This window comes from Rhagoletis zephyria, unplaced genomic scaffold (assembly GCF_001687245.7).
Source record: "Rhagoletis zephyria isolate East Lansing unplaced genomic scaffold, Rhagoletis_zephyria_1.1 Rzeph_scaffold_00326, whole genome shotgun sequence".
Classification (NCBI taxonomy): Eukaryota; Metazoa; Arthropoda; class Insecta; order Diptera; family Tephritidae; genus Rhagoletis; species Rhagoletis zephyria.
The window spans coordinates 4,541-29,298 of NW_016157410.1; the positions used below are offsets into that span (position 1 = coordinate 4,541).

General features: G+C 35.5%; 1 protein-coding gene and 1 pseudogene across 1 annotated transcript; one reads left to right on the forward strand and one right to left on the reverse strand.

Moving 5' to 3' along the window:
• Nucleotides 1-2,955: 2,955 nt before the first annotated feature.
• On the reverse strand, nucleotides 2,956-4,757 carry LOC108359016 (uncharacterized). Its single transcript, XM_017610626.1, has 2 exons — nucleotides 4,449-4,757; nucleotides 2,956-3,696 (listed from the first exon to the last, which is right to left on the reverse strand). Exons 1-2 carry the CDS (start codon nucleotides 4,755-4,757, stop codon nucleotides 2,956-2,958), a joined length of 1,050 nt encoding a protein of 349 aa, XP_017466115.1.
• A 4,040-nt stretch (nucleotides 4,758-8,797) lies between these two features.
• Nucleotides 8,798-9,929, forward strand: LOC108359020 (60S ribosomal protein L7-like; annotated as a pseudogene).
• Nucleotides 9,930-24,758: the final 14,829 nt, after the last annotated feature.

Sequence of the window (24,758 nt, forward strand, 5' to 3'; positions counted from 1 at the left end):
CATAGTTAACAAGCCAAAGAAAACACAATATCAACCTCATCATCTCTCTTTCTCTTCCTACATAGGTCTGCAAAAAAAACATAATAGGTAAATATGTACGTGTATAATATGTATGTAATTAAGAAGAACGGTAGAGAGAAAAATAATTGAAACAACTTACAGTTTTGAGCTCAGCAACACGATTACATGATGACTGCGGCTGTGGTTGTTGTTTTGAAGTTAGTATATGCAAAAAAATTTAATTCATATATACATATGTACATATGTTTGAGGGTAATTCCACGAACTTGTACTTAGTTTCAGAATGATGCACTAATCATTAAATTCATTAATCTTTTTTTTTTTTGGACAACTTTTCTCTAGCTAAAAAAATTTTACTTTACTTTTAATATAATTAACTATTACATATTTAGTAGGGAATTTTCACTTTTGATATTATTCACTACTTAATTTTTTTATATATATTTTTTTTAAGGTATTAATTTTAGTTATTTCATTATTACAATTTTTTATTTTTATTTTTTTTAATTTTATTTTACCGGGTTGAGATTACTGCTTGCGGTGGACTTTTCCGAGCCAAGCTGAGTGGATAGCAACCGCCCGTTTCCTTGTGAGCCGCGGCTAGGGAGATATTCTTGCGAGTATGGCGGACGGCACGTCGGGGAAAAACGTTCAAGTNTTTTTTTTCTTCGTCTGGGAATAAAGGCAGCCGCGAGTATGGCGGACGGCACGTCGGGGAAAAACGTTCAAGTGCCCACGTGTCGCTATGGTACAAAAAGAATCGAGTGTAAAGGCTTTTCTGGCTTAATGAATATAGATTTACATATGTATCACAACGTGTGTATACAGAAATAAGTAGGTATCTTGCAGAAACTAACAGCCGATTTCCCGAAAGCAATTTAAGTGACAAAATGATCCTGATTTTTTGAATTTTTATCTGGTATTTGGCAGAAATTCAAAAATCATTTTCCATCCAAATGGCTGGTGAAACCGGCTATAAGACTGATAAAAAAAATAGAAATAATTACCTGTTATGTGAAGTTTTAGCAGCGATATTAAAATTTTAACTTGATAATCGTTTATAAGGGCTCGAAACCCAAGGCAGGTGCTTTTTGTTTTTGGCAAATTTTGTGCTACTAATTACAAGCAAAAAACTGATGCACCAGATAATTTAGGATTTTTCGAATCTGCAAAATCTAAGTCTTCCCACGACGATGTCCAAAATAGAAAAGGAAGTTGCTCTANCTCGAAACCCAAGGCAGGTGCTTTTTGTTTTTGGCAAATTTTGTGCTACTAATTACAAGCAAAAAACTGATGCACCAGATAATTTAGGATTTTTCGAATCTGCAAAATCTAAGTCTTCCCACGACGACGTCCAAAATAGAAAAGGAAGTTGCTCTATTCTGTAATATTCTCTATAGGTAGATGACAATACGCTTTTTTGTGATGACAGGACTGGCCCTCAAAAAAAATCTCAGTGTTGTAAAACGAAAGTTTAACTACTGCTTAAGGAAAACTTATGTGAGACTCTAGATTAGCGAAGGGAAAGTAAAAGATCGCTACCCCAGATACTTTGTCAGATCGCAAATCATAGTAACAGCGAACTTGTTACCGCTTGTGGATTCTGGCAAGGGTCCTATTGTGTCAATTATCACCAGAGTGTCCAGATTTGGCGATTTCGCGCCAATTTGGCGATTTTTTTTTAGATATTTGCGCGTAAAAATTTAGGAAATCGCCATTGGTGATTTTTGGCGATTTTTTACATTCAAATAAAATTTTTCCAATTATTACAAAACTTAGTTTTCCACGATAATTTTACAGAAGAAGCTAATGAACTGCGTGATAAACTTGACTTAAGAAACATATTAAAAACTGTCAACATTTTTTAATCACCCTAATCGAAGAACTTTTGTAACGATTACCTGGTCAATTAAATACTTTTAAAAAAGCTTTGATTTTGTCACCAGAAAAGTGTGTGAATCACAAGAGGGTGAGTTTCAGGGACCTGCCAGTTCACTATTTGACTTTGAAGGAAAGAAAAGCAGCGGAAACTGAATATCTAAATCTTTAACTTTCCCATGGAATAACTTTTTTCAGAACCATTCCATCCGACTCTGAAGAATTTTGGATAATTGCTTACGGAGTGAAAACCGCAACAGGCAATAAATTGTTTGGAAATATAAGTAAAGTAGCCTTCATATTTTTATCCTTGCCGCCCTCACATGCTTTTGTTGAAGGCTAATAGCTCAGTATATCCAGTAAAAAAACTCTGGTGAAATTTGAGATAGCACACAATTTCTTACGCGCATGGTTGCTTTTCAGCACCAATGAAAGAAACTTAAGAAGCATTAACAAGATAAGCATATAGTGCATTAATTTTTGAAAGAAATACCATATAATATATGTACTCTGATTAATAATATTAAAAAGTGTATTATAACCACCGTTTAATGTTATTGTTTGAACTCAAATTAATGAGCCTCGTAGAAGAAAAACTCGACTGCTAATTTTCACTGATTTATTTCGACTAACCACTTGTACATTGTGCTAGAAACTTATAAAGCAAAACTCTTATTGGAAAGAACCAGTTATCGTAACATCGAATGATGTTGAGAGAACAATTGATAATAACAATTTACAGTATTTGTGTTGTTATGATAAGGAATGCGTTGATATGTATAATCCTATATATATGAATGTATGTAAATATGTATATAACTAAGTTAAGCTGTGCGTAACTATGTGCGTACCCACTTGCTGTAGCAAAGACATTTGCATGTACGTACATATGTAAATAAGATAAAGAAAAACAACATCGGCCGATATGTTTCATGTATGCACCTATGCATGTAGCGCAGGCACAGTGGTACAAGACTGTAACTACTTTGTAGAAATATACACAAATTCATCTGCTCCAACATACTCCGCCCGTTGAAATATTATTTTCAAACATTTTTATTCAATCGGCAAAGGAGCTATCTTGTGCACTGGGCGCCGTAGAGTACCTCGCTTTGTGAGAATGTCAACCACACGTACACGGCCATCTGCTCCTGGGGACGTGTTTGTGATGCGACCAAGTGTCCATTGTTGGGGTGGCAAATTGTCATCATGAATCATAACAAGCTGACCAGGAACGATGTTTTCTTGCTTCTCAAGCCACTTCGACCGCACTTGTAATGTATGAAGGTAATCCCGACGCCACAAGTCCCATAATCGCTGCTTTAAGTAAGTGATACGCTGCCAACTAGTTAGACGCGACTCCTTTATGACGTTGAGTTGTGGCTCCGGCAGTGTTTTCAACGAAGTCCCTATAAGCAAATGTGCTGGAGTAAGCGCCTCACCATCATTTGGGTCGTCAGTCAAAGGCGTAAGAGGTCGCGAGTTCAATATGGCCTCTACCTCAATCACTACTGTCTGAAGTTCTTCGAATGTTAAGTTAGACTGTGAGATGTATTTTACCAGCAGAGTCTTCATTGATTTTATAGCAGCTTCCCACAATCCCCCAAAGTGAGGAGCTCGCGGTGGGATAAATCGAAATTCAAACCCATGAACGCTGCCGAACTGCTCCAAATCAGATACTGATTGCTGGTTGAAGAACTGACGCTTTAATTCATTCAGCTGCGCCTGTGCGCCCACAAAATTCGTGGCGTTGTCACAGTAGATACGATACGGTATGCCACGTCTGCCAATAAAACGCTTCAAAGAGAGAACAAAGTTATTAGTTGATAAATCTGATATTAATTCCGCATGTACTGCTTTCGATGAAAAGCAAACAAATACTGCTAGATAGGTTTTGTAAGGTGCCTTTCCACGAATGCGGTACGAAGTATAAAATGGGCCGCATAGGTCAACACCTACTACCAAAAAGGGGCGCTGAGCAAGCAGACGATCGGCTGGAAGAGATCCCATTATTTGTTGGACTAACTTTGGTTTGTAGTGATAACAATGCGCACAAGAGTTGACTACCTTTCGTACTAACTCACGCGCATTGATTACCCAAATTTGCAATCGCATAATTCCGATTAACACCTTTGGGCCTGCATGCTTGTTCTTTAGGTGCAGGTGCTCCACAAATTTGCGCGTAAATTGATGTTGCTTTGTCAATAACGCAGGAAACTTCGCATTGTATTCAATGGGTGCTTGATTGAGTCTTCCTCCAACTCGAAAACTAATTTAGTTGAAACTTGCAAAGGGGTCTCGACCAAAAATGGTGACAGCTTCTGTAGTTCAGGTTTTAGTGTCTTCCCTGCCTTGAGCATCTTTATTTCATGTGCATAATGTGAGTGCTGAATGGATGAAAGAATGTATAAAAATGTCTGCTGAAGTTCATCTGGTGATACGAATAAGAAATTCTGTGCATTTTTGTTAGGGGCTATTTTGTTGAACGGTCGTAGAACGAATGCCATCACCCTTAATATACGCCGGTATGATGAATAATTTGCAATGACATTTTCAACGATGTTTTTATCTGTGACACCGACGGTACACTTGAGTGTAATTGGTTTCCGCTGTTCCAACTCCAGTTTACTGAACGAGGTCTTTGTCGCTTCCTCTGGCCATGATTCGGTATTTCTGGAGAGAAATGCTGGTCCTTTAAACCACATAGTGTTTAAGAGTTCACGTGCCATGCAACCGCGTGATACAATGTCTGCCGGATTTTGCTTCGTAGGTACATATCTCCAATTTATGCCTACTGAATTCATCTGCAGCTCCGAAACTCGATTGGCCACGAAACAATTTAGTGTTGACGAATGCATTTTGATCCACTGCTAAACGATATTTGAATCCGTCCAAAAATTAATATCATTAATATATTGAACTAATTTAGTTTTTATTTTGCTCCAAGTTGAACACAATAAGACGGCTGCGCACAACTCCAAACGTGGTAGTGAAATTGCCCTTATTGGGGCAACCTTTGACTTTGATATTAACAAAGACGTGACGACCTGGCCGTTTATATTTGCGCGAAGATATATGCAACAGCCGTATGCACGTTGAGATGCATCTGCAAAGCCATGTACATCACATTTATAAGTCAATGCTGACTGTACATACCTGGGCACTTCAATGGAATTTAGATGTTGCAAGTCTGCCTCGATTTGCTTCCAGTGGTTACTCAACTCATTGGGTAGTGTCTCGTCCCATCCAAGGCGACGTATCCAAAGTTCTTGTACTAAGATTTTACAGCGAACTATCACTGGACTTACCAAAGCCTAATACGTCGTACAAACGTGCCACAGTTGAAACGACAGACCGCTTCGTTGGATATTCTTTCACTGGCAGGTCATATTTAAAACAAAAAACATCAGCTTTTGGCTTCCATGCCATACCGAGAGCCTTGGTCACATCCATATCTTCGAGCCTTATTTCGAACTCTCCAGAGTCTGTTCGCCACTCGCGATGACTAGATTTCCATTTAGCTAGCTGTAGGCCTGCTTCTGCTAAGAGCTTGGTTGTTTCAACGGCCTTTATGTGTAGATCGCTTATGTTATCTGCGCCCGTTAGGAGATCGTCTACATACATATCCGTTTTTAAAGTTGCACAGCCGACTGGAAATTTTTCTTCGTGAAGATCTGCAATCAAGTGAAGACTTCTGATGGCCAAGAATGGAGCACATGCCATGCCGTATGTTGCCGTGTTCAACTGAAAAAGACTTAGAGGATCATTTACAGATGTTCTCCAATAAATTAATTGATAGCTACGATCTTGCGGTTCTACGACAAATTGCCGATACATTTTGCAAATGTCAGCGGTAAGTCCGTAACGATGCAATCGAAATGCTAATAGTGTTAAGATAAGATTTTGCTGAATTGTGGGCCCAATCATAACCAGGTCATTAAGTGAGCAATGTGCTGTGGTTTGAGCTGACGCATCGAATACCACACGCAACTTAGTTGTCGAACTCTCTGGTCGTACTACACAGTGGTGTGGTATTACGTAATGTGGAGAAGTCAATTCCAATCCGTTACATGGGCTCATATGCCCAAGATCCAAATATTCTTGCAAGAATGCTGAGTACATTTCCTTTAATGCAGCATCACGTTCAAGGCGACGTTCGAGTTGCAGGAAACGGCGTTTAGCAATGTCGATGGACTCTCCAAGTAAATTTGGAGACTGCTTAAATGGCAAAGAGACTTGAATGCGACCATTTGCGAGCACCTTAGCGTGCCCCTTGATATGATTCTCACATTCTTGTTCCTCTGGAGTATATATGGAATGTTTCACCTGGTCGTTTGCGAAATCTTCAAGTTCCCAGAATTTTTTCAGTATTGTGTCAAGTCCATTACGCGTAGCGACATTGCACGTGTATAAATTCGATCTAGACTTGCTGTCCAATTTTCCCCCAACAATCCAGCCCAATGTGGTATTGATTAGTCGCGGTGAGTATTCACTTAGTGTTTGATTGTTACCGACAAATATTTCAAAGAAGACTTGCGAGCCTAGCAACAAATCGATTTTTTGTGGTTTGTAGAAGAGCGGATCAGCCAGTATAATGCCTTCTGGAAGATTCCAGTTGGTAGTGTCCAAACAATGTTCTGGCTGCTGAAGCGAAATTCGGTTTGTGACGGCAAGATCTGAAGTGAATTCATAGCTAGACACTCGAGATTTAATAACTGTTTTGACTGAAAACCGCAAGTTGGTACGAACATCTGCAATACCAGAAATTTCTTGATTATTTCGCTGAAATCCAAGTTGAAGTCGTTTAGCCAGCTCTTCAGTAATGAAGTTAATTTCAGAGCACGAGTCTAGAAGAGCCCGCGCTGTTTGAAAACTGCCATACTTGTCTTTGATTAAGACAAGAGCTGTAGGAATAAGTGCACGCCGAGTACTTTGTGATACTAACGATAGAACAGGTGGTTGCGACGCAATTGTTTCACTCATATGAGCTCCATTGTTATCTGCCGAGATATGACGATGCAACGCGGTATGGTGTGAATTTTGGCATACACGGCATTTTGATTTGGAAGGACATTTTGAAATCATGTGTCCCTTAAACAATTCGATGGTGATTTGCTTTGTGCAGTCACGAATGCGCTTGATGCTTGCTTATGATGTGCGCCTTTGCTCCTTTCATATTGCGGTTTCATGTTGCTTTCGAGAATTTGGCAATGCCGACTTAAAGTGTCGTAACAAAATTCCCAAGTTGGTAATTTTTCGAAGCTTTGCTTCCTGTCATAAGTTAGTTTTGACTCTCCATCTATCTTTGATAAAACTAATTAAATAATGATCGCGTTCATAACGTCTGCCTCGGAGCCCAAAGACAACAACGAACCTCGGAGAGCAGAAACTGTGTCTAGAATTGTGCGGAGACTTGATGGATCCGGCTTTGGCATGGTTTGAATGTTGAACAAGCTAGTTATGTGTTCTAAAAATATTAATACCCGTTTGTCGTAGCGCTGCTCAAGTTGTTTGAGTGCCTTTGTGTAGTTTTCCTCTGACACTTGGAACGGTGCGACGACGTTCAATGCGTTGCCTGACAAAGAACTCAATAAATAGTTAAATTTGTCGATGACTGGTATAGATTTATCCTCATGAACCAGGTTTCGAAACGATGTAATGAAGCGATTATATTCACCGTATTTGCCATCAAACTTAGGCAGCTTTAATGACGGTAGACGACTTTGGTGCAAGATATTGGAGCAATTTGTCACATTAACTACACCGGAGTCATCAGGCTTATCTTTTCTGCCCTTGCCTATACGCCTTGATATCATTGCCTTTGCAGCGACGAATAAGTCTTCAATTTCGGCTCGATGCTCGTCATCTGGATCGATTTTTTCAATCTTCGTTTGCAATTGGCAAATTTGTTGAAAATATGCCTTCAAAATTTCCGCTCGACATTCAACGACTGCAAGATCACCCTGCTTATCTTGTTCGATTTTGGCGGCGATGCTTTTTAAATTTCTTTCCATTGTGGCGCGTTGTTGGCGTAACCCGGATAACTGCTCCTCCTGACTTTCTGCTTTTGCCTTGCTCATTATTAAATGTAGCTAGCGGTGACTCGAAATGATGCTATATTGAGTGCCGTAATTATAGTTTGAACACCATAGTTCAACGTGTAACGAAAAAAATGCACTACAACGATTTAAAGAATTCAGGACTTAGCCATTTGCCAGGTATAAGTCCTGTCACGGTCGCCACTGTTTGAACTCAAATTAATGAGCCTCGTAGAAGAAAAACTCGACTGCTAATTTTCACTGATTTATTTCGACTAACCACTTGTACATTGTGCTAGAAACTTATAAAGCAAAACTCTTATTGGAAAGATCCAGTTATCGTAACATCGAATGATGTTGAGAGAACAATTGATAATAACAATTTACAGTATTTGTGTTGTTATGATAAGGAATGCGTTGATATGTATAACCCTATATATATGAATGTATGTAAATATGTATATAACTAAGTTAAGCTGTGCGTAACTATGTGCGTACCCACTTGCTGTAGCAAAGACATTTGCATGTACGTACATATGTAAATAAGATAAAGAAAAACAACATCGGCCGATATGTTTCATGTATGCACCTATGCATGTAGCGCAGGCACAGTGGTACAAGACTGTAACTACTTTGTAGAAATATACACAAATTCATCTGCTCCAACAGTTATATTTGATACAAATTAATATTGCTACTCGGAACGCTCTGCGCATTGCCACTGAATATAAGGTTTACTTAAAATTACATCCCTGGACCTTGTTCTTTCTGTATTGCATCGTGGTGAATTCACATTTCTCAGAAATTTGGCAACAAAACAAAATGAATGGAATATTTTATTTGCTAATTTTTGCGATTTCTATTGTTTAATGTAAATTTTATGTATTTTTAGGATATGTTGAGGCAACAAAGAAGGCGCAGTTTGAAAATGAAGTTATTAGTATGAAGTAGCAGCGCAGCCACATTTGGAAAATCATGCCGATAAGCAAGATGCAATTTGGGAAAGTAAGTGCATGGTTGCAGCATATCTATGTATTAAAAAAATATTTAATTAAATGAAATTGTGCTTAATAGAAATGTTATAAATAGAGTGGCGTTATTTAAGATGTGCTCCAAACATTTGGCGAAATTTTTTTCGTCTTCTCAACGTGCTAAGTTACAAGTTAGGATGACTGCCACCACGGTCGGTAAGAAGCCCGAAGCAAAGGGCAAACAACCTTCTTGGAAGCTGCCTGCTGTCACCGAGTCGCAGCTGAAGTTAAGCAAGAAGCAGCTCAGCAAACGTGCTACCCTGATCAAGCGTAAACTAAAGCGCTCTGCTGTGATCGCACTCCGCAAATGTGAAAACTTGGTGCATGCTGAGAAATATCAAGCAAAATATCTCCGTGATGGACGCCGTGAGAATAAGTTGCGCCGTCTGGCAAAGAAACGCGGCCCATTCTACGTGCCTGCAGAAGACAAATTGGCTTTTGTGATCTGTATCCGCGGTATCAACAAAGTTGCACCAAAAGTGCGTAAAGTTTTACTGTTGTTCCGTTTTCGGCACAGTAACCACGGTTTTTCATCAAATTCAACCATTAATATGCTACGCATTACCGAACCCTATATCACATGGGGTTATCCAAATATTAAATCAGTTCGTGAATTGATCTACAAACGTGGAATTGTCAAGCACAACCATCAACGTGTCTCAATCTCTGACAACTTTGTGATCGAACGCAAATTGCGCAAAGCGCACGATATTCAGTGCGTTGATTATTTGGCGCACGAAATATTCACTGTTGGATCCCACTTCAAGAAAGCCTCCAACTTCCTCTGGCCATTCAAGCTCAACACAAACCGGCGGCTGGCGCAAGAGGGCTAATCACTACGTTGAGGTTGGTGATTTCGGTAACCGTGAAGACAAGATCAACAAATTGCTGCGCAAGATAGTTTAAAGAAATTTTTTTGTGTACAAGGTGGAGTATTTTTATTTCAAAAATATATAATAAATAAAAATAGAAAATGTTTTTTTTTGTAACTTTCTGAATATGCCAATCGGAAGGCAGCTTATATTCGCAATTCCTTGAATAGTGTCGGAATTCCATTGCCGTTTCTAAAAGCCATTTCAAAAGGCTCCAATCTACAAATTTAATTATTTGTTTTGGTTTTTCAGCTCATTAATGATACAACCAGGGTTGCATTTACCGTCTATGAAAATATTTTATGAAGCGTTCCAAAATTAGCTTCGAGCAACTAAAAGTTGGTTCAGCTTAAGTGAAATAGTTTTTTGTTAAATATATATTCCTGGTACTTATTAAAAAAATCAGATCAATATTAATGTATTAAGTGAAGTAAATAAAAATCTAAGAATACATTTCTTGAATATTTTGTCATAGAGCCGTTATTATATAAAGACATAACGGCGTCGGGCGTTGGTCTTGACGTATATAGAATTAATGCGTTAGAGAGATAAATATACAAGCTAACATTTTTTTGTTAATTAACGATGCATAATCGTGAGTTTCGCCAGAATATTTTTCACCCACCCGCAGTTAATACACGGAAAGGAAAAGTGAAAAGGTGACTCGGTTCGAGAAAATGAAACTCATGTTAAGGCTGAATATGTCGGAAACTAAAGCAGATATTTAAAAGCAGATGACGCTGTTAGAAAGATCTTGATTAGTTTAGTACGACAGCATTACTAACGTAATTTGTACCAAATTACTGAAAACATTTTAGTCAATTACTCGGAAACTAATAAGATATCCAAAAAACTGTTAACAAAAATCCAAATATCTTATTTTAAAATATATAACTGCATCTTTAACTAAAAACTGTCAAAATGACGCTTACAGAAATTTTCCATTCAAGGGACGATATTTGAAAGTTACTGGCATAATTTCGAGCCTGCATATATATATAGTATATTCATATGCTGAGAAGATACTTTCGCAGATTCACAATTTATTTAAAGTATATCATCAGCCCTGTTTCCAATTCCATGTGAATAAATCGCTCCCATAATTTAATTTGTGCATGCAATATATTTCACAATTAACTTAAATACTAAATTACAAATATTTGAGCAACGACTTCGACACAGTAAAATAAAAAATGGGTATGTATTAATAAAATAAATATTCTGAGTTGTTCAAGCGCACTGAAATATTTTTCTATCCATTTCTCTAGTGCTAAAATAATTTTCACCACATTGAATTTCCGCGCAACACCCTTATTGCCGAAAGAAACGGTGCTTGCAACACTAGTCCTTTATGGGGACCAAATTTGGTGAAAAAAATAGCTAAGTTTGTTTACTGGATATACTGAGGCTAATAGTTTCTGCGGCAAAACCTTTCTAATATCAAAAGTATGTTATCAGGGTTGAATAGCACAATATATGACAACAACAGAAATGTAAATGATTCATACACTATAGGTGATTTTAAAAAAATTTTAGAAATAGCTGATCTCGCCTTATTATATGTTTTTATTTTATTTTTAGCGCCGCGCGCATAAAAGCGGGTTGTGCGATTAATCAATTAATATGAGTTATAATGAATTTAATAATTGCGCAGTACTATTGCAAAATGTGTTCAAACAAATATTTTTTAAAAGTATGCGTATTTAAAAAAAAATTTTGTACATCTCTATTATAAAAGTGATTTGTGTTATTTAATATTACCCTCTGAAGGTATTATATTTGTTTTTGGTTTTAAAAACTATATTATAACTAGCTGTACCCTGCTATGCTTTGCTGTGGCATATTCCTGTTATATGGATGGTAAATTATTAACGGAATTTGTTCCATACGTTTCATAAGTGTTTGGGTATGTAATAAATACTTGTGTGCACACAATATTTGTTGTTTTTCCATTCTATGCATAGATATCAAGGATATCTTGTTTGCCGACACAGGATTACGCAACATCTGAGAAGCAATCCGCATCTAAATCTAAACCATACTTTTCCAAAGTTCGACCTGGAGCATTATTGATTGTGATTCCGAATGTCAATCGAATTGGGAATTGCATTCTTTTAAATTGAAATGGTGTATCTGTCGGAATCATGGGAATTCTTCACCTTTGAAAGGCCACGTTAAAATATTTACTTACACTACTTTCTTCATCAATTTCTTAAATGCGAGTCGCGTGCCGTTGCAAAGTTTTGGCTGATTAATATTCCGCAACATGATAATTGTCACACCTATTTTCAATTTCAGTATGTGGGATCTCCCACGAAGATCAATCAAATTCAAAAAGTCCGTTGGATGGTCTTTTTCCCACAACGGTGTTTATCGACGTAAATGCTATTTCCTCACGTTGAATGCTGGATTGAATAACATTAGTGGTATTCACCAAAGTGAGCAAGTGGCCTGGCAGTCTGGTAAAAAAGCAGATCAGCTCAAGCAACGACTGTTGTCAATACCACTATTATTTGGTTGATAGACATCCTTATTCTTCGCAGCAAGAATAGCCCGTTCACTGAGCCAATCGTGATTCCTATAATTCATTTTTTCAATAAAGAAACATTCTTTCGATCAGTTCTCCTTTCGCTGTTTCTAAGTTACAAAAATTATCAGGCCATAAAATTCGTCTTAATCTCTCATTGACTGGCAGCTTTTCGTTCCCAATATCCAGTAATTGTCGCGAGAATACTTCGGCTGCAGTGTATGCATGTATGTTCGTCTTGTCATAATGTTGACTATTTCAGGCAAGCATTTATCTCGCCCGCTAGTGTTAATGTACACACAATGTTTGCGTAAAATCTCCTGCGAGCAATATCAATGCATTCCCGAATGGTTGAACGTTTTCTCGCAAATCTCGCAACAATCGATCAAGAACCTCGAGCTATTTTTTTTTGTTCCCGGGTGCACTCATCCCAAACAATGAGTTTAAATTTTTGTAATACTTTTTCCATCCCGGATGCTCTGGAAATTTTGCACGTGGGAGTTTCGATGATTTATAGTTCAATGGCAGCTCAAGAGCTGAATTGGCAATGCTTCCACCTGGTAACAATGTCGCAGCAATTCCAGACGAAGCGATAGCTAAGGTAATGTAATTTTTTGATCGAACCGTTGCCACAATCCATCTGATAAGGAATATATTCCTAGTTCCTCCTCGCGCATCCAAGAAGATGGTCCCCCAACTCCGTCATTTATCATTTGCTTATCCTTCTTCTACTTTGGGTTTGTAACCGCCTAAGCCATTTTGGCCGAGCTCGACAAAGAACGCCAGTCATTTCTCTCTGTGCCAACTTGGTCTCTCCAATGAAGTGGGGGCTCCCTATTCCTCTGCTACCACCAGCGGATTGCGAGTTCAATTCTTTCACACCTGGAACTTCGGTTCCTATTGGAACGACATGTCTAACCCAGCGGAGCCGCTATATTTTCATTCGCTGCACTATGTACATTTCGTTGTAAAGCTCATACAGCTCATCGTTCCATCGTCTGCGGTACTCGCCGTCGCCAGCGCGTAAAGGCCCGTAAATCTTTCTCTCAAACACTCCAAGAGCCGCCTCATCGGACGTTGTCATTGTCCATGCTTCTGCGCCATATACCAGCACGGGCATGATGAGGACTTCTAGAGCGCGGTTTTCGTACGTCGAGAGAAGGACTTTACTCCCGAATTGCTTCGCTTTACTCGCAATTGTTGCGTGGGTTTTCCATGCTGATATTTTTATCGGTGATAATGCTGGTTCCCTAGTAAACGAAATTCCCCACTTTCCCGAAATTGTAACTGTCAACAGTGACGTGGGTTCCAAGCCGCGAATGCGCTGACTGTTTTTTTTATGACAGGAGATAATTCGTCTTGTCCTCGTTTACCACCAGGCGCATTCGCTGTGCTTCCGTATCCAGCTTGGCAAAGGCAGAAGAGACTTCGCGGTTTTTGTTACCGATGATGTCGATGTAATCGGCACACGCCAGAAATTACACGCCCTTGTAAAAAAATGTTCCTGCACGGTTCAGTTCTGCATCTCTTATTATCTTAACATTTGCATCATGCGATCGTAAATGCCCTTCTGCTTTCGCTTTAATTTGGGAATCTTTGATCGGGAATAGGAGTTCACAATAGTAATGATAATCATAATCATAATAATATTTTCTCAAGTTATTCAAAATTTCTTTATTCGCAATATACGTAGTAGGCTATGGCGATCCCAAACGAAATAAATTGTTTACGATTAAAAGTTAACTGATTTATAATGCTAGGGAATGGTGTCAACAATTTTAAGTTTTCATTAAGTATTTTTTAAACAGCTTTTATGCGATAGTTTTTTGTTTTTATTAAAATTAAAAGGTTATCAATTCGCCGGAATATTTTTTTATGTATGTTACCGCATAACTTTGGACCACGTCAACCGATTTCCAGGTGATCCCATACTAATTTGGTTTAGATCCAATCATTGGATCATGAAAAAATTAACGTACTATTACATTTTTATATGAGAGTTGGCGTCGGTGTGGTTTTTGCTTTAAAATTACTTGTTTATTAATTTTTTACATTAAGTAATTTGTGTACCAGCTCTTCGTTGATAATATGATCACTTCGTTTGATAAGATGTTGTAAATTCTATATATATTTAAACTGTTCGAATTTTGGATAAGTGGAAAGATTTAAGAAATTCCCTAGTAAGCTTTACCAAACACTTTTCGTTTTGAACCAATTATGTAATATTTTATTTATTCTCAATATTTTTAGTCTTTACTTTTAGTTAGGTGATTATCCTATTAAAAATATTTCTAAATCAAGATTTTTCAAATACCTCTCTTGGCACTATTGTAACTCAAACATATTTTAGATTGTAAGTCTTCTTAAAACTCTTTAGTTTGATACCCATATTGCAATATTTCATTTATTAAATCAATCCAAGACGGTCCACCATAATGCTCAATAATATACATACATATGTACGCACACATGTACACATGTATTTATTAGAAACATTCCTAAATTTTTAGCGCCAAATTAACTATCTTTTAACTTCCCCTCCAAACAGTTTTACTGCTTTGAGGTTAAACTCAAATCTATTGAAAAGAGCGCGGGTAATTATTTTCCCGTATTCAAGCAGGAACGACCGTCAGCCACCACCCATCGTCCGTATCCGCTTTACATTTGTACATATCCATACATAAATAATAATAAATCAAACATATTTGAAAAGGACTAATTTTTCGATGGTTTATTTATGTTATCGCTTTATACAGAAAATACACTGGTGTAACATACTAAGCTTTCGAGTTCAAATTTTCAAATAAAATAAATATTTCCAACAGTCAGTTATGTTAAACCTCCTTAATTTAATACCTATATCATCAAAATTTTTTATTAAAATATTTAGAAAATTTTCGGGTATGCAGTTTTGTAGCCCATTCAATTTTAGTATAATAAAGTGCAAGTTTCAAGTCGCTAAAAATTACCGTTGATTTTTTAGAATTTTTTTTATCGAGGGTGTTGCGGATTTTTTTCCATGTAAAAAAATATTTTGATCATGTGTTATATGGAAGAAAATGCGCAACACCCTCCACAAAAAAAATTCTAAAAAATCAACGGTAATTTTTAGCGACTTGACACTTGCACTTTATTATACTAAAATTGAATGGGCTACAAAACTGCATACCCGAAAAATTTGTAAATATTCCAATTAAAAATTTTGAAATTTTGATGACAATTTTTTGAAGTTTGTAATTTTTTTTGCAATTTGTGCAAGCTTTGTAACTTTTGTTATTGTGGTTTCTGAAATAGATTGAAATATATTTTAAATGAAAATTATTAAAAATAAATAAATAAACATAATTTGCGAGCAATATCGTTTTGAATTTCGTTGCTAATTAGTTGCATCTATCTGTATATATATAGATATAGATTTCTAAATCAAGGTTTCTCAAGTGCCTTTAGTTTGGTACCGATATTGTAACATTTCCCTTATTTTACCAATTTAATTGAGTTAAATTTTCAAACAGGTGGCAACCCCCTTCAAACAAATTTTCTACTGTAGTTCTTTTAAAAACTCTTTAGCTTGCTACCCACATTGCAATATTTCATTTTTTTAAATCAACTTAACTGAGTTAAAATTTCCAAATAGGTGGCAACCCTCCTCAAAAGTATTTCCAAAAGTCTTCCTTCTTAAACCTCTTTAATTTGATACCTATATCAATTAAATTGAGTTAAATTTTCAAACAGGTGGCAACCCTCCTCAAACATATTTTCGGCTGGAAGCCTTCTTAAAAATCTAAAGGTTGATACCCAAATTACCGTATTTCATTTATTTTATCAAAACAACTGAATTTAAATTTTCAAAGATGTGGCAAATTTACTCAAAAGTATTTCCAGCAGTTATCTTTCTTAAACCTCTTAAATCTAATATCTATATTGTAATATATCATTTAGTTTATCAATTAAATTGCGCCAAATTTTTTAACAGGTGGCAACCCTCCTTTAAAATATTTTCGGCTGTAAGCCTTCTTAAAACTCTTTAGTTTGATACCCACATAGCAATATTTCATTTACTTTATCAGTTTAACTGAGTTAAAATTTTAGAATTGGGGGCAACCCTTCTCAAAAATATATCCAACAGTTATCTTTCTTAAACCTCTTTAATTTGATACCAATATTGTAATATTTCATTAATTTTATCGATGTACTTTAGTTAAATTTTCAAACAGGTGGCAACCCTCTTCAAACATATTTGCGGCTGTAAGCCTTCTTAAAACTCTTTAGTTTGACACCCACATGGCAATATTTCATTTATTTTATCAATTTGACTGAGTTAAAATTTTCAAATAGGTGGCAACCCTCGTCAAAAATATTTCCAGCAGTTTTCTTTCTTAAACCTCTTTAATTTGATACCCATGTTGTAATAATTTATTTATTTTATCAATATAATTGAGTTAAATATTTTCAAATTGGTGGCAACCCTCCAATTTTTTGCGATATCATTGGTTCTGGTATTATACCAAACAATACAAAAAAAAAATTATTCAAATCGGTTCAGCCGTTCTCGAGTTTTGACGACCGTGACATACGAACACAACATTTTTATTAATATAGATAAGATCTCCTTTTTAAAATTAAATATTGGTTAAATCGATTTCATGAATTTTATTAGAAAAAAATTGGCGATTTTTGGCGACTTTTTTTCAGAGATTGCGCTTTTTTTTTTGAACAACCTGGACACACTGATTATCACTATTTCAAAAGGTTTTTTTTTTATTCTAGGTTTTACCTTGTTAGTAAACATTTTACACAATTTTTCACGAACTCTGATATATCAAGAGTCATGTTTTCCCAAAAATATTTTGTACGGATTTTTGCATATTACCTTTTGACTCCGCTATGTCCTCCGCTTATTGCGTCGTTATGATAGATTGTCATAATTTGGTTTTTCTTTTCGTAGTCAGTCACAGTTTCAACAGGATCTGTCAACATAATTTGTAAGGTTTTTAAATTTTTTTTCGCGGTCTTTTAGGGTTGAAATTGAAAAATATTTGAAAAATAAGTAGTTTTTAGGCCATTCTAACTTCTTACAAGTCTATTCTGCGCTGGTAAAATAAATTTTGTAACCGGTAATTAAAGTGTCTAAATTTTTAAACCTTTTTCGCATTCGGTACTTTCTTGTAACCGGTAAATTTGGTTACCATCTCATAAGCTAGTAATAAAATATTGCCCCGTGAAATATGCAATACAGGAATTTCCACAAATCTTCATAGCTGAATATTTTCACTGCATTACCAACGTACCTAGAACCGCGGTGGTAATAAAATTTTCCGGTCATAAAATCTTCGGCAACGTGCAGAATAGACCTGTTAATGTTACGATTGTTGGCTTCGACTCGATATTAGTTTTTTCGTTAACAATCGTAAAATTAAGTAACACGAGTTTTTTGTGTTTTAAATGTGCACAAACATGAAAATTTAAAATTTTATTATCTTTACCATATATAGTATTTGTTTTCGCTCTGGGTATTTTTTTTTTTGAAAAATTATTTGAGAATTTGTCATAAACCTGTAATTTAAATTTGTCATTGCATTCACTATCGTACTTTAATTGTGTTTTATTCGTCACTGATCGTGTTTTTACCGCTAGTACCTGTTTAGTAGTCTTTTAGCTCGTTCATTGTAATCCGTGACAATGCGTCCCCTCCTACATTCAATTTGCCTTTTATATATTCAATTGTAAAATTGTATCCAGACAGTTCTAAGCGCATTCTAGCAAGCTTTGACGATGGTTCCTTCATGGTAAAGAGATAAACTAGCGGTCGATGGTCAGATTTCACTGTGAAGTGAGTGCCGTAAACATACGGTCGAAACTGCTTAATCGCAAAATATATAGCTAAAAGTTCAAGTTCAAAAATCGGTTCTTTCGGTTCTGGTTTATTGAATGATTTAGAAGTAAAACATATTGGCAAATCATTTCCCTCATGATTTTGGCTTATTATAGCACCACACCCAACTTTCGAGGCATCGACAGTAATAATAACTTGTTTAGTGAAGTCGGAGTATTGTAGCAATTTTGGGGAAATTAACGCTGATTTTAAACATTCAAAAGCTTTGTCACACGCACTGCCCCAATTAAATTCCACCTTTTTTCTGCCTAGTTGATTTAAAGGCGCTGCCAGAGACGCAAAATTTGGTATAAACCGCCTGTAATAATTAGCAAACGCGACGAAACGTCGAACCGCATCCTTGTCAGTCGGTTTTGTATATTTTTTAACAGCTTTTATTTTGGTGGCGTCTGGTAACAGACCCTTGGCTGAACATTTATGGCCTAGGACTGTAACTTCCGGCAGAAGAAAATTGCATTAATCTATTTATAGAGATTTGATGAAACCCTGAAAAAAGGTCTAAGGTTGAAAAATACTTCGCCCGGCCAAGGTTGTCTAGAAAGTTGTCTACTTGCGCAAGAGGGAACTTATCGGCAACCAATTTCTTGTTAATAGCGCGGAAGTCTACACACATGCGGTACGCTTTTTTGTCAGTAGTATCGTTTTTTGGTAAGCAGTGCGCGCTTCCACTCCGAAGCACCTGGGTTCAAGCCCTGGTCAAAGCAACATCGCAAAAAATATCGAAAAAAGGTTTTTTCTTAACAGCGGTCGCCCCTCGGCAGACAATGGCAAACCTCCGAGTGCCTTTCTGCCATGAAAAACAGCTTCTCATAAAAATACAATCGCCGTTCGGAGTCGGCGTAAAACTGTAGGTCCCTCCGCTATTATAACTCGAGTAACTTTCTTCGATTAATCAATTTTCTAACAACTTATTAACATGGCGATTTATTTCTTCACGCTGGGAATATGGTAATCGGTTATTTTTTATGTAGACTTAGTAGTCTTAGTTCTTGTTCGTAAAAGTTATTTAACGTCATTTTGTCATCGGAAAGTGCAAATATGTCTGCGTTATCTACGCACAAGTTAAGTAATTTGCTTTCAACGTAACTTGTTTTTTCAAAACGTTCATCAGTTCTTTTGTCCGGTTGTCATCGTTTCTTGTCTAATTAATGGAATAAACGTTAAAATTAGAAAGTTTTTCAGTCCGAATGTTACAGTTCTTTACGTATTTTATATCGTTTGTGGTATTTATGACTGGGTTGCTTGTACTAACGATGCATCTTGCCGTGAATACACCGTTATCGATTTCTTGTGATTCCACAAAGTGGTTCTGGTGAACTTCCTAAATGAAAAAGTCGAAAAACTTCGCATCTTGGTGGAATTACGCAGGTATCGCTTTCAGTTCCGTGAAGAATCGGAATTGCACCATTTTGTTACCTACCCAGAAGGAAATGCAATTGCTTGCATAGCTAATAACGCACTTGTTAATTCTGAAGAAGTCTTTACCCAATATACCGTCTGCAGGGATGTGAAACTCGTCATTAACCGCATGTAACGTATGTTCTATAAAAAAGTCAAATTTGTCGTAATTTTACCCTAAGTTGAAACAGTGTTTGAAGTGACGCCCGTGATGCGGATAATATCATTCGTATCAATTGGAAAATTTTTTCAAAAACTTGAAATTTTAATTAAAGAAATGTCGGCTTGCGTGTCGACCAAAAATATACATAATTTATTAGACCCGGAAAATTTTAACTGGATGAAATCTGAATAATTTAAATTTAAGCAGTAAATGCTTTTTGCTATAGAAAAATAGTTCAGTTGTTTAACTCTTGCTACCCCAGTGTTCGCTCCTGAGTGGCATGTGCGTTTAAAGCACGGACATTTGCATTCCTACTTCTACCGTTTGCTGCTCGTGCATTATTGTTCCTATTGGTGTTATTTTTGGTGGAATTAACCCGTTAACCATTCTTGTTATTATAATAGCGGTTTCCGTTAGTGGATCGATATTGCTGACTGCTATAACTATTGAAGTTATTATTATTAGAAGAAGAAAATTACCTGCTATTTCTATAACCGGTAAAATTGCGAGTTGGGACATTCCCATGATAGCCACCACGTGAATTTCTAAATGTTTACTACTACGCGATCGGAAAGTCAAAACCTGATGCTTCTTAACCTCACTATTCCGTTCTACGATTAATTTTGCAACTTCATCTTTGGAATCCGAAAATTTTGTTAAAGCTAAAATTGATTTTACTAAGTCTGTCCTGGCGTTTAACCGACATACGCCAACAGTTTGCTCAATCGCCATTTCGTGAGCCTTTTCTTCATTTATCCGTTCTATAGTTAACGCACGCTCAAATGAATCTGATAATTCTTCAACGCGTTTGGCAAAGTCAGAATAATTGTTGTTGTTAACGTGTAACGCCGCTATTTCCCCTGCCCAACTTTCGAATTGTCAGGTTTAATTCTATTTTATGTCACTAACAGAACTTATTTGTGTAGGTATGGCTTCGCGGGCTTTGCCCTCTAACTTGGATTTCAAAAATGCAATTAATGTACTGGTCAAATTTTCTTCAGCTAAGTCCTCAATCAAGTTTGTCTTATCTAAAAACGACTCGAGCGCTACCGGGTCCCCACTATAATTTTCCCTAATCAAAGCACAAAGGCTTATGAAAGACCTCTTTTGCTCTGCTGTGGCCTTTTCTGTAAAAACTCTGGAACGAATTGAAAAATTAGGTGAACTAGTTGCAACTGCTGGAATTTCAAATAGACTCAGCGAATCTTTCATGCTTGGAAGCGAAGCGCTTCTTTTAATGGCAAAACTTACTGACGCTTACGATTTTGCGTCGGAGTATTCTTCTTCGGTATCAGAATCTCCTAAATCTGTTTTGCAAATTGATGCTAGAGGTTTTATTGGAATTTTAACCCTTTCGTTACATCTTTTTTGATTCGGGATTTAAAATTCCGATTTTTTTATTAAATGATCCTTAATACTTAATATAATAACATTCAATTTAATTTTTTCCAAAATGTGATTCTAAAGTGTTTTTTAGAATGATACCATATGGCATCATTTGTACTAACTGGTGTAAAAAATACGCAAAGATTTTTTAATATGGGGTTTTATTTTATTTAAATTAAATTAAATAACACTACAAAAATTCAATAAAATAAGTTGGAATATGCATAGATTTAATAATTCATTAAAAAAAATTGCCGGTTGCAATTTACCAGTACAAATATATCGTTATTTCCTGGTGCGGATTTCAGCTCCTTCAAATATAATTGATGCCATATGGCATCATACAAATTTAAAAATATACCACGCATTTAATAGCACTTTTTTAAATTAAATTACAAGGTGTAGCAATATTTGACACTATTTTGGAGACTATAGCATATTTATTTGTTTTTAATTTATTGGGTTATTTGGTAAAATATGGTATTTTAATGTAGACCAAGCAGAAGAAAATCGATATTTTAGTAAAGTTTTAAAATTGAAATTTTTCATCTACTAAGGATAAAAATGACAATACCGTATTAAAATATAGTTTATAAAACTTTCCATGACACCGTTGAATATAAAAATATAATTTCAGATAAGCTCAATTAAATCTGTGAGTATTCAAAAAAGCATGACGCCATATGGCATCAAAATAGCGAAAGGGTTAATCTGACAATTCAATTTTATAAAACACTTCCTTAAAAGATCCTTGCAAGGTGTTAACTTTACCTGTACTTCACTAAACTCACACGATTCGCTATGACCCTTGACGTGTAATAAAATTGTATCGTACGAACTTATAAGTGAATCTCGAAACTCGTTAAATTTTGTTACATTTGTCGAAAGAGGACGATTTTGCAAAATTCTCTTCGTAATTTTTAAAAATTCTGAATAATTTTCTTTAAATTCTTCGTCAAATTTGGTCATAACACGTTAAGTTCAATGAAATACAAGAAAAATTACCTCTGCTAACTTCCGTTCACCGAGTTTAAAAATGAAAAGTAAAGTTTACAAACTGTATTGAGTTATGTCCATATAGGCCACAATTCGTATATGGTTTGGGTATTTAACCTTCAATAACTTCCAGTAAGTTGTATTTTGGAAAAATATAAAGTAATTAAATCGTTGTAATCGAAAAAAGATCAGAAAAATTGTATTGGGTCACTTAAATCTAGTAATGTTTAACACTGTTGAAAAACGTCACTTATAACTAGGTGGATACTTTGAAACTTTTAGTTTCTATTTTCTTTAAAAATTCATTTCCTAAAAACTTGTTGTTTTTTTTATGAATGTATGTTTAAGTTCAGAGCTGTTGAATTTCCATTACGATTAGTAATCATTAATTTTTTTTTGCATTTTTTATTATATGATTGGTTTTAATTATTTTTCCAAATAGCTGAAGCTGTGTTTTTTACCTGAAAACAGTATGAGGAGAATTTTTTTAAAAAGTTTCAAACAGATATTTTTGGTGTTCTTGCATCAAGGAATCCTTTTCAATGGTAGCAGGAGCCGAAAAAGGCATTTCAAATATTTTTATAAGTCCATTGCATGCTGTGTTTAGGTCAAAAGAAATACAAAAAATCAAAAAGTTTGCTTTTTATGGTCATTTTGAAAGTCACATTGAATAAATAATTACTTTGACATTCAAAAGTAAAATTTTAGATTTTTAGTCTTTCTTTTGACCTAAAAACAGCCTATAATGAACTTACAACAATATACAAAATTCCTTTTTCGGTTCCTGCTACCATTGAAAAGGATTCCCTGTTGCAAGAACACCAAAAATATCTGTTTAAAACTTTTTAAAAAGTTCACCTCATACTGTTTTAAGGTAAAAAATGAAAACAATTGTGAACCCCCTAATTCGAAGGTGATTTGAAAGGTGAAGGCTACTTTTTTTTGTCCAACGAAATTATTTTTCTTCGATTTTCTATCTCAAAGGCTTTAAAATGCTGTTAAATTTATTTCGCTAGATGTTATTGTTCTCGAGATATTACATTTTGTCAATATGTACACTGTGCGGTGTTTAACAGTAACTTTTAATTTGCTAATTTCTTATATATCGTTCACATTACAGCATCAACCACAGAAATTACACTCCCGAATATTTTACAATATGTTGTTCACAAGTTGAAATAAAATTAAAAAAAAATTATCAAATATGTATATTAATCGTATAATTAAAAAAATTAAAAACAATTCAAAATAATCAAATAATAATATTAATCATGCAATTAAAAAAAATCAAAAATAATTGAAAATAATCAAATAATTATATTAATCATGTAATTAAAAAATTTTAAAAATAATCGAAAATAATCAAAAATAAAATGATTATGTAATTAAAACTAATAACTTAATTAATAAAAAATTTTTTGGAAAATAATTGATTATTAATCATTAAACAGGTGCAAGTAATCGTATTTAATCCATAAATGGTTACCAAAAAAACCTGCTTTAATTAATAATCATTATGAGTATTTGTAACTTGTCGTGTTGAAGGCTTATAATTTTAGATAAACAAATGAAGTACCTTAATGGTAGACAAAAGAAGAAAAAGTTGATATACATATATATACATACATATGTATGTATGTGCATAACCGCGAAACTTTAGTTTAGGTTTACAAATTCAATTTCGAAAAATTTGTTATTGTGTTAATCAAATAAATCACTTAATGCTAGAAAAATTGAGCGATAAGAGTGCATTTATATATGTACATACTAGCTATACCCTGCCACGCTTTGCTGTGGCATATTCCTGTTACATGGATGATAAATTATTAACGAAACAAAGCATACGTTTCATATGAGTTTGATTTTGTAATAAGTACTTGTGTGCACACAATATTCGTCGTGTTTCCATTCTCTGCATTGATATCAAGGATATCTGGTTTGCCGACACGGGAACACGCAACATCTAAGAACCAATCCGCATCTCACTCTAAACCATACTTTTCCAAAGGATAACCTTGAGCTATAGTGATTGTGATTCCGAATGTCAATCGAATTCGGAACTGCAATCTTTAAAATTGAAATGGTGTATCGGTCGGAATCATGGGAGTTCTTCACCTTTGAAAGGCCACGTAAAAATCTTTACTTACACTACGTTCTTCATCAATTTCTTAACTGCGAGTCGCGTACTGTTGCGGAGTTTTAGCTGATTAATATTCCGCAACGTTATAATTGGTACACCTATTTTCAATTCAGTATGTGGGGTCATCCCTGGAAGATCAATCGATTTCAAAAATTTCGTTGGATAATTAACTGATTCGTCTTCTCCCACAACGGTGTTTATCGACGCATATGTTATTGTTTAAGTGACTTATGCATTTCCCGCTTAAACAAAGAATAGCTAACATACAGACACACTTGTTTTTAAAGGCACTTCGCTCGTGTTTAATTGGGTATGTATTTTTTATGCAATTCTCAAATATCTCTTCGCTGAACTTAGTGAAGTGATAAGTCGCTGGCATTTTCAGCTATGGTCAACGCTAACCCAGCTTGGCTAT

Bases quoted from the DNA above. Each gene is read 5' to 3' on its own strand.
- LOC108359016 (XM_017610626.1), bottom strand. From the start codon at position 4,757: ATGCATTCGTCAACACTAAATTGTTTCGTGGCCAATCGAGTTTCGGAG. The intron at 3,697-4,448 runs GTCATTGCAAAT...CTCTCTTTGAAG, and splicing joins ATAAAAACATCGTTGAAAAT to CGTTTTATTGGCAGACGTGG.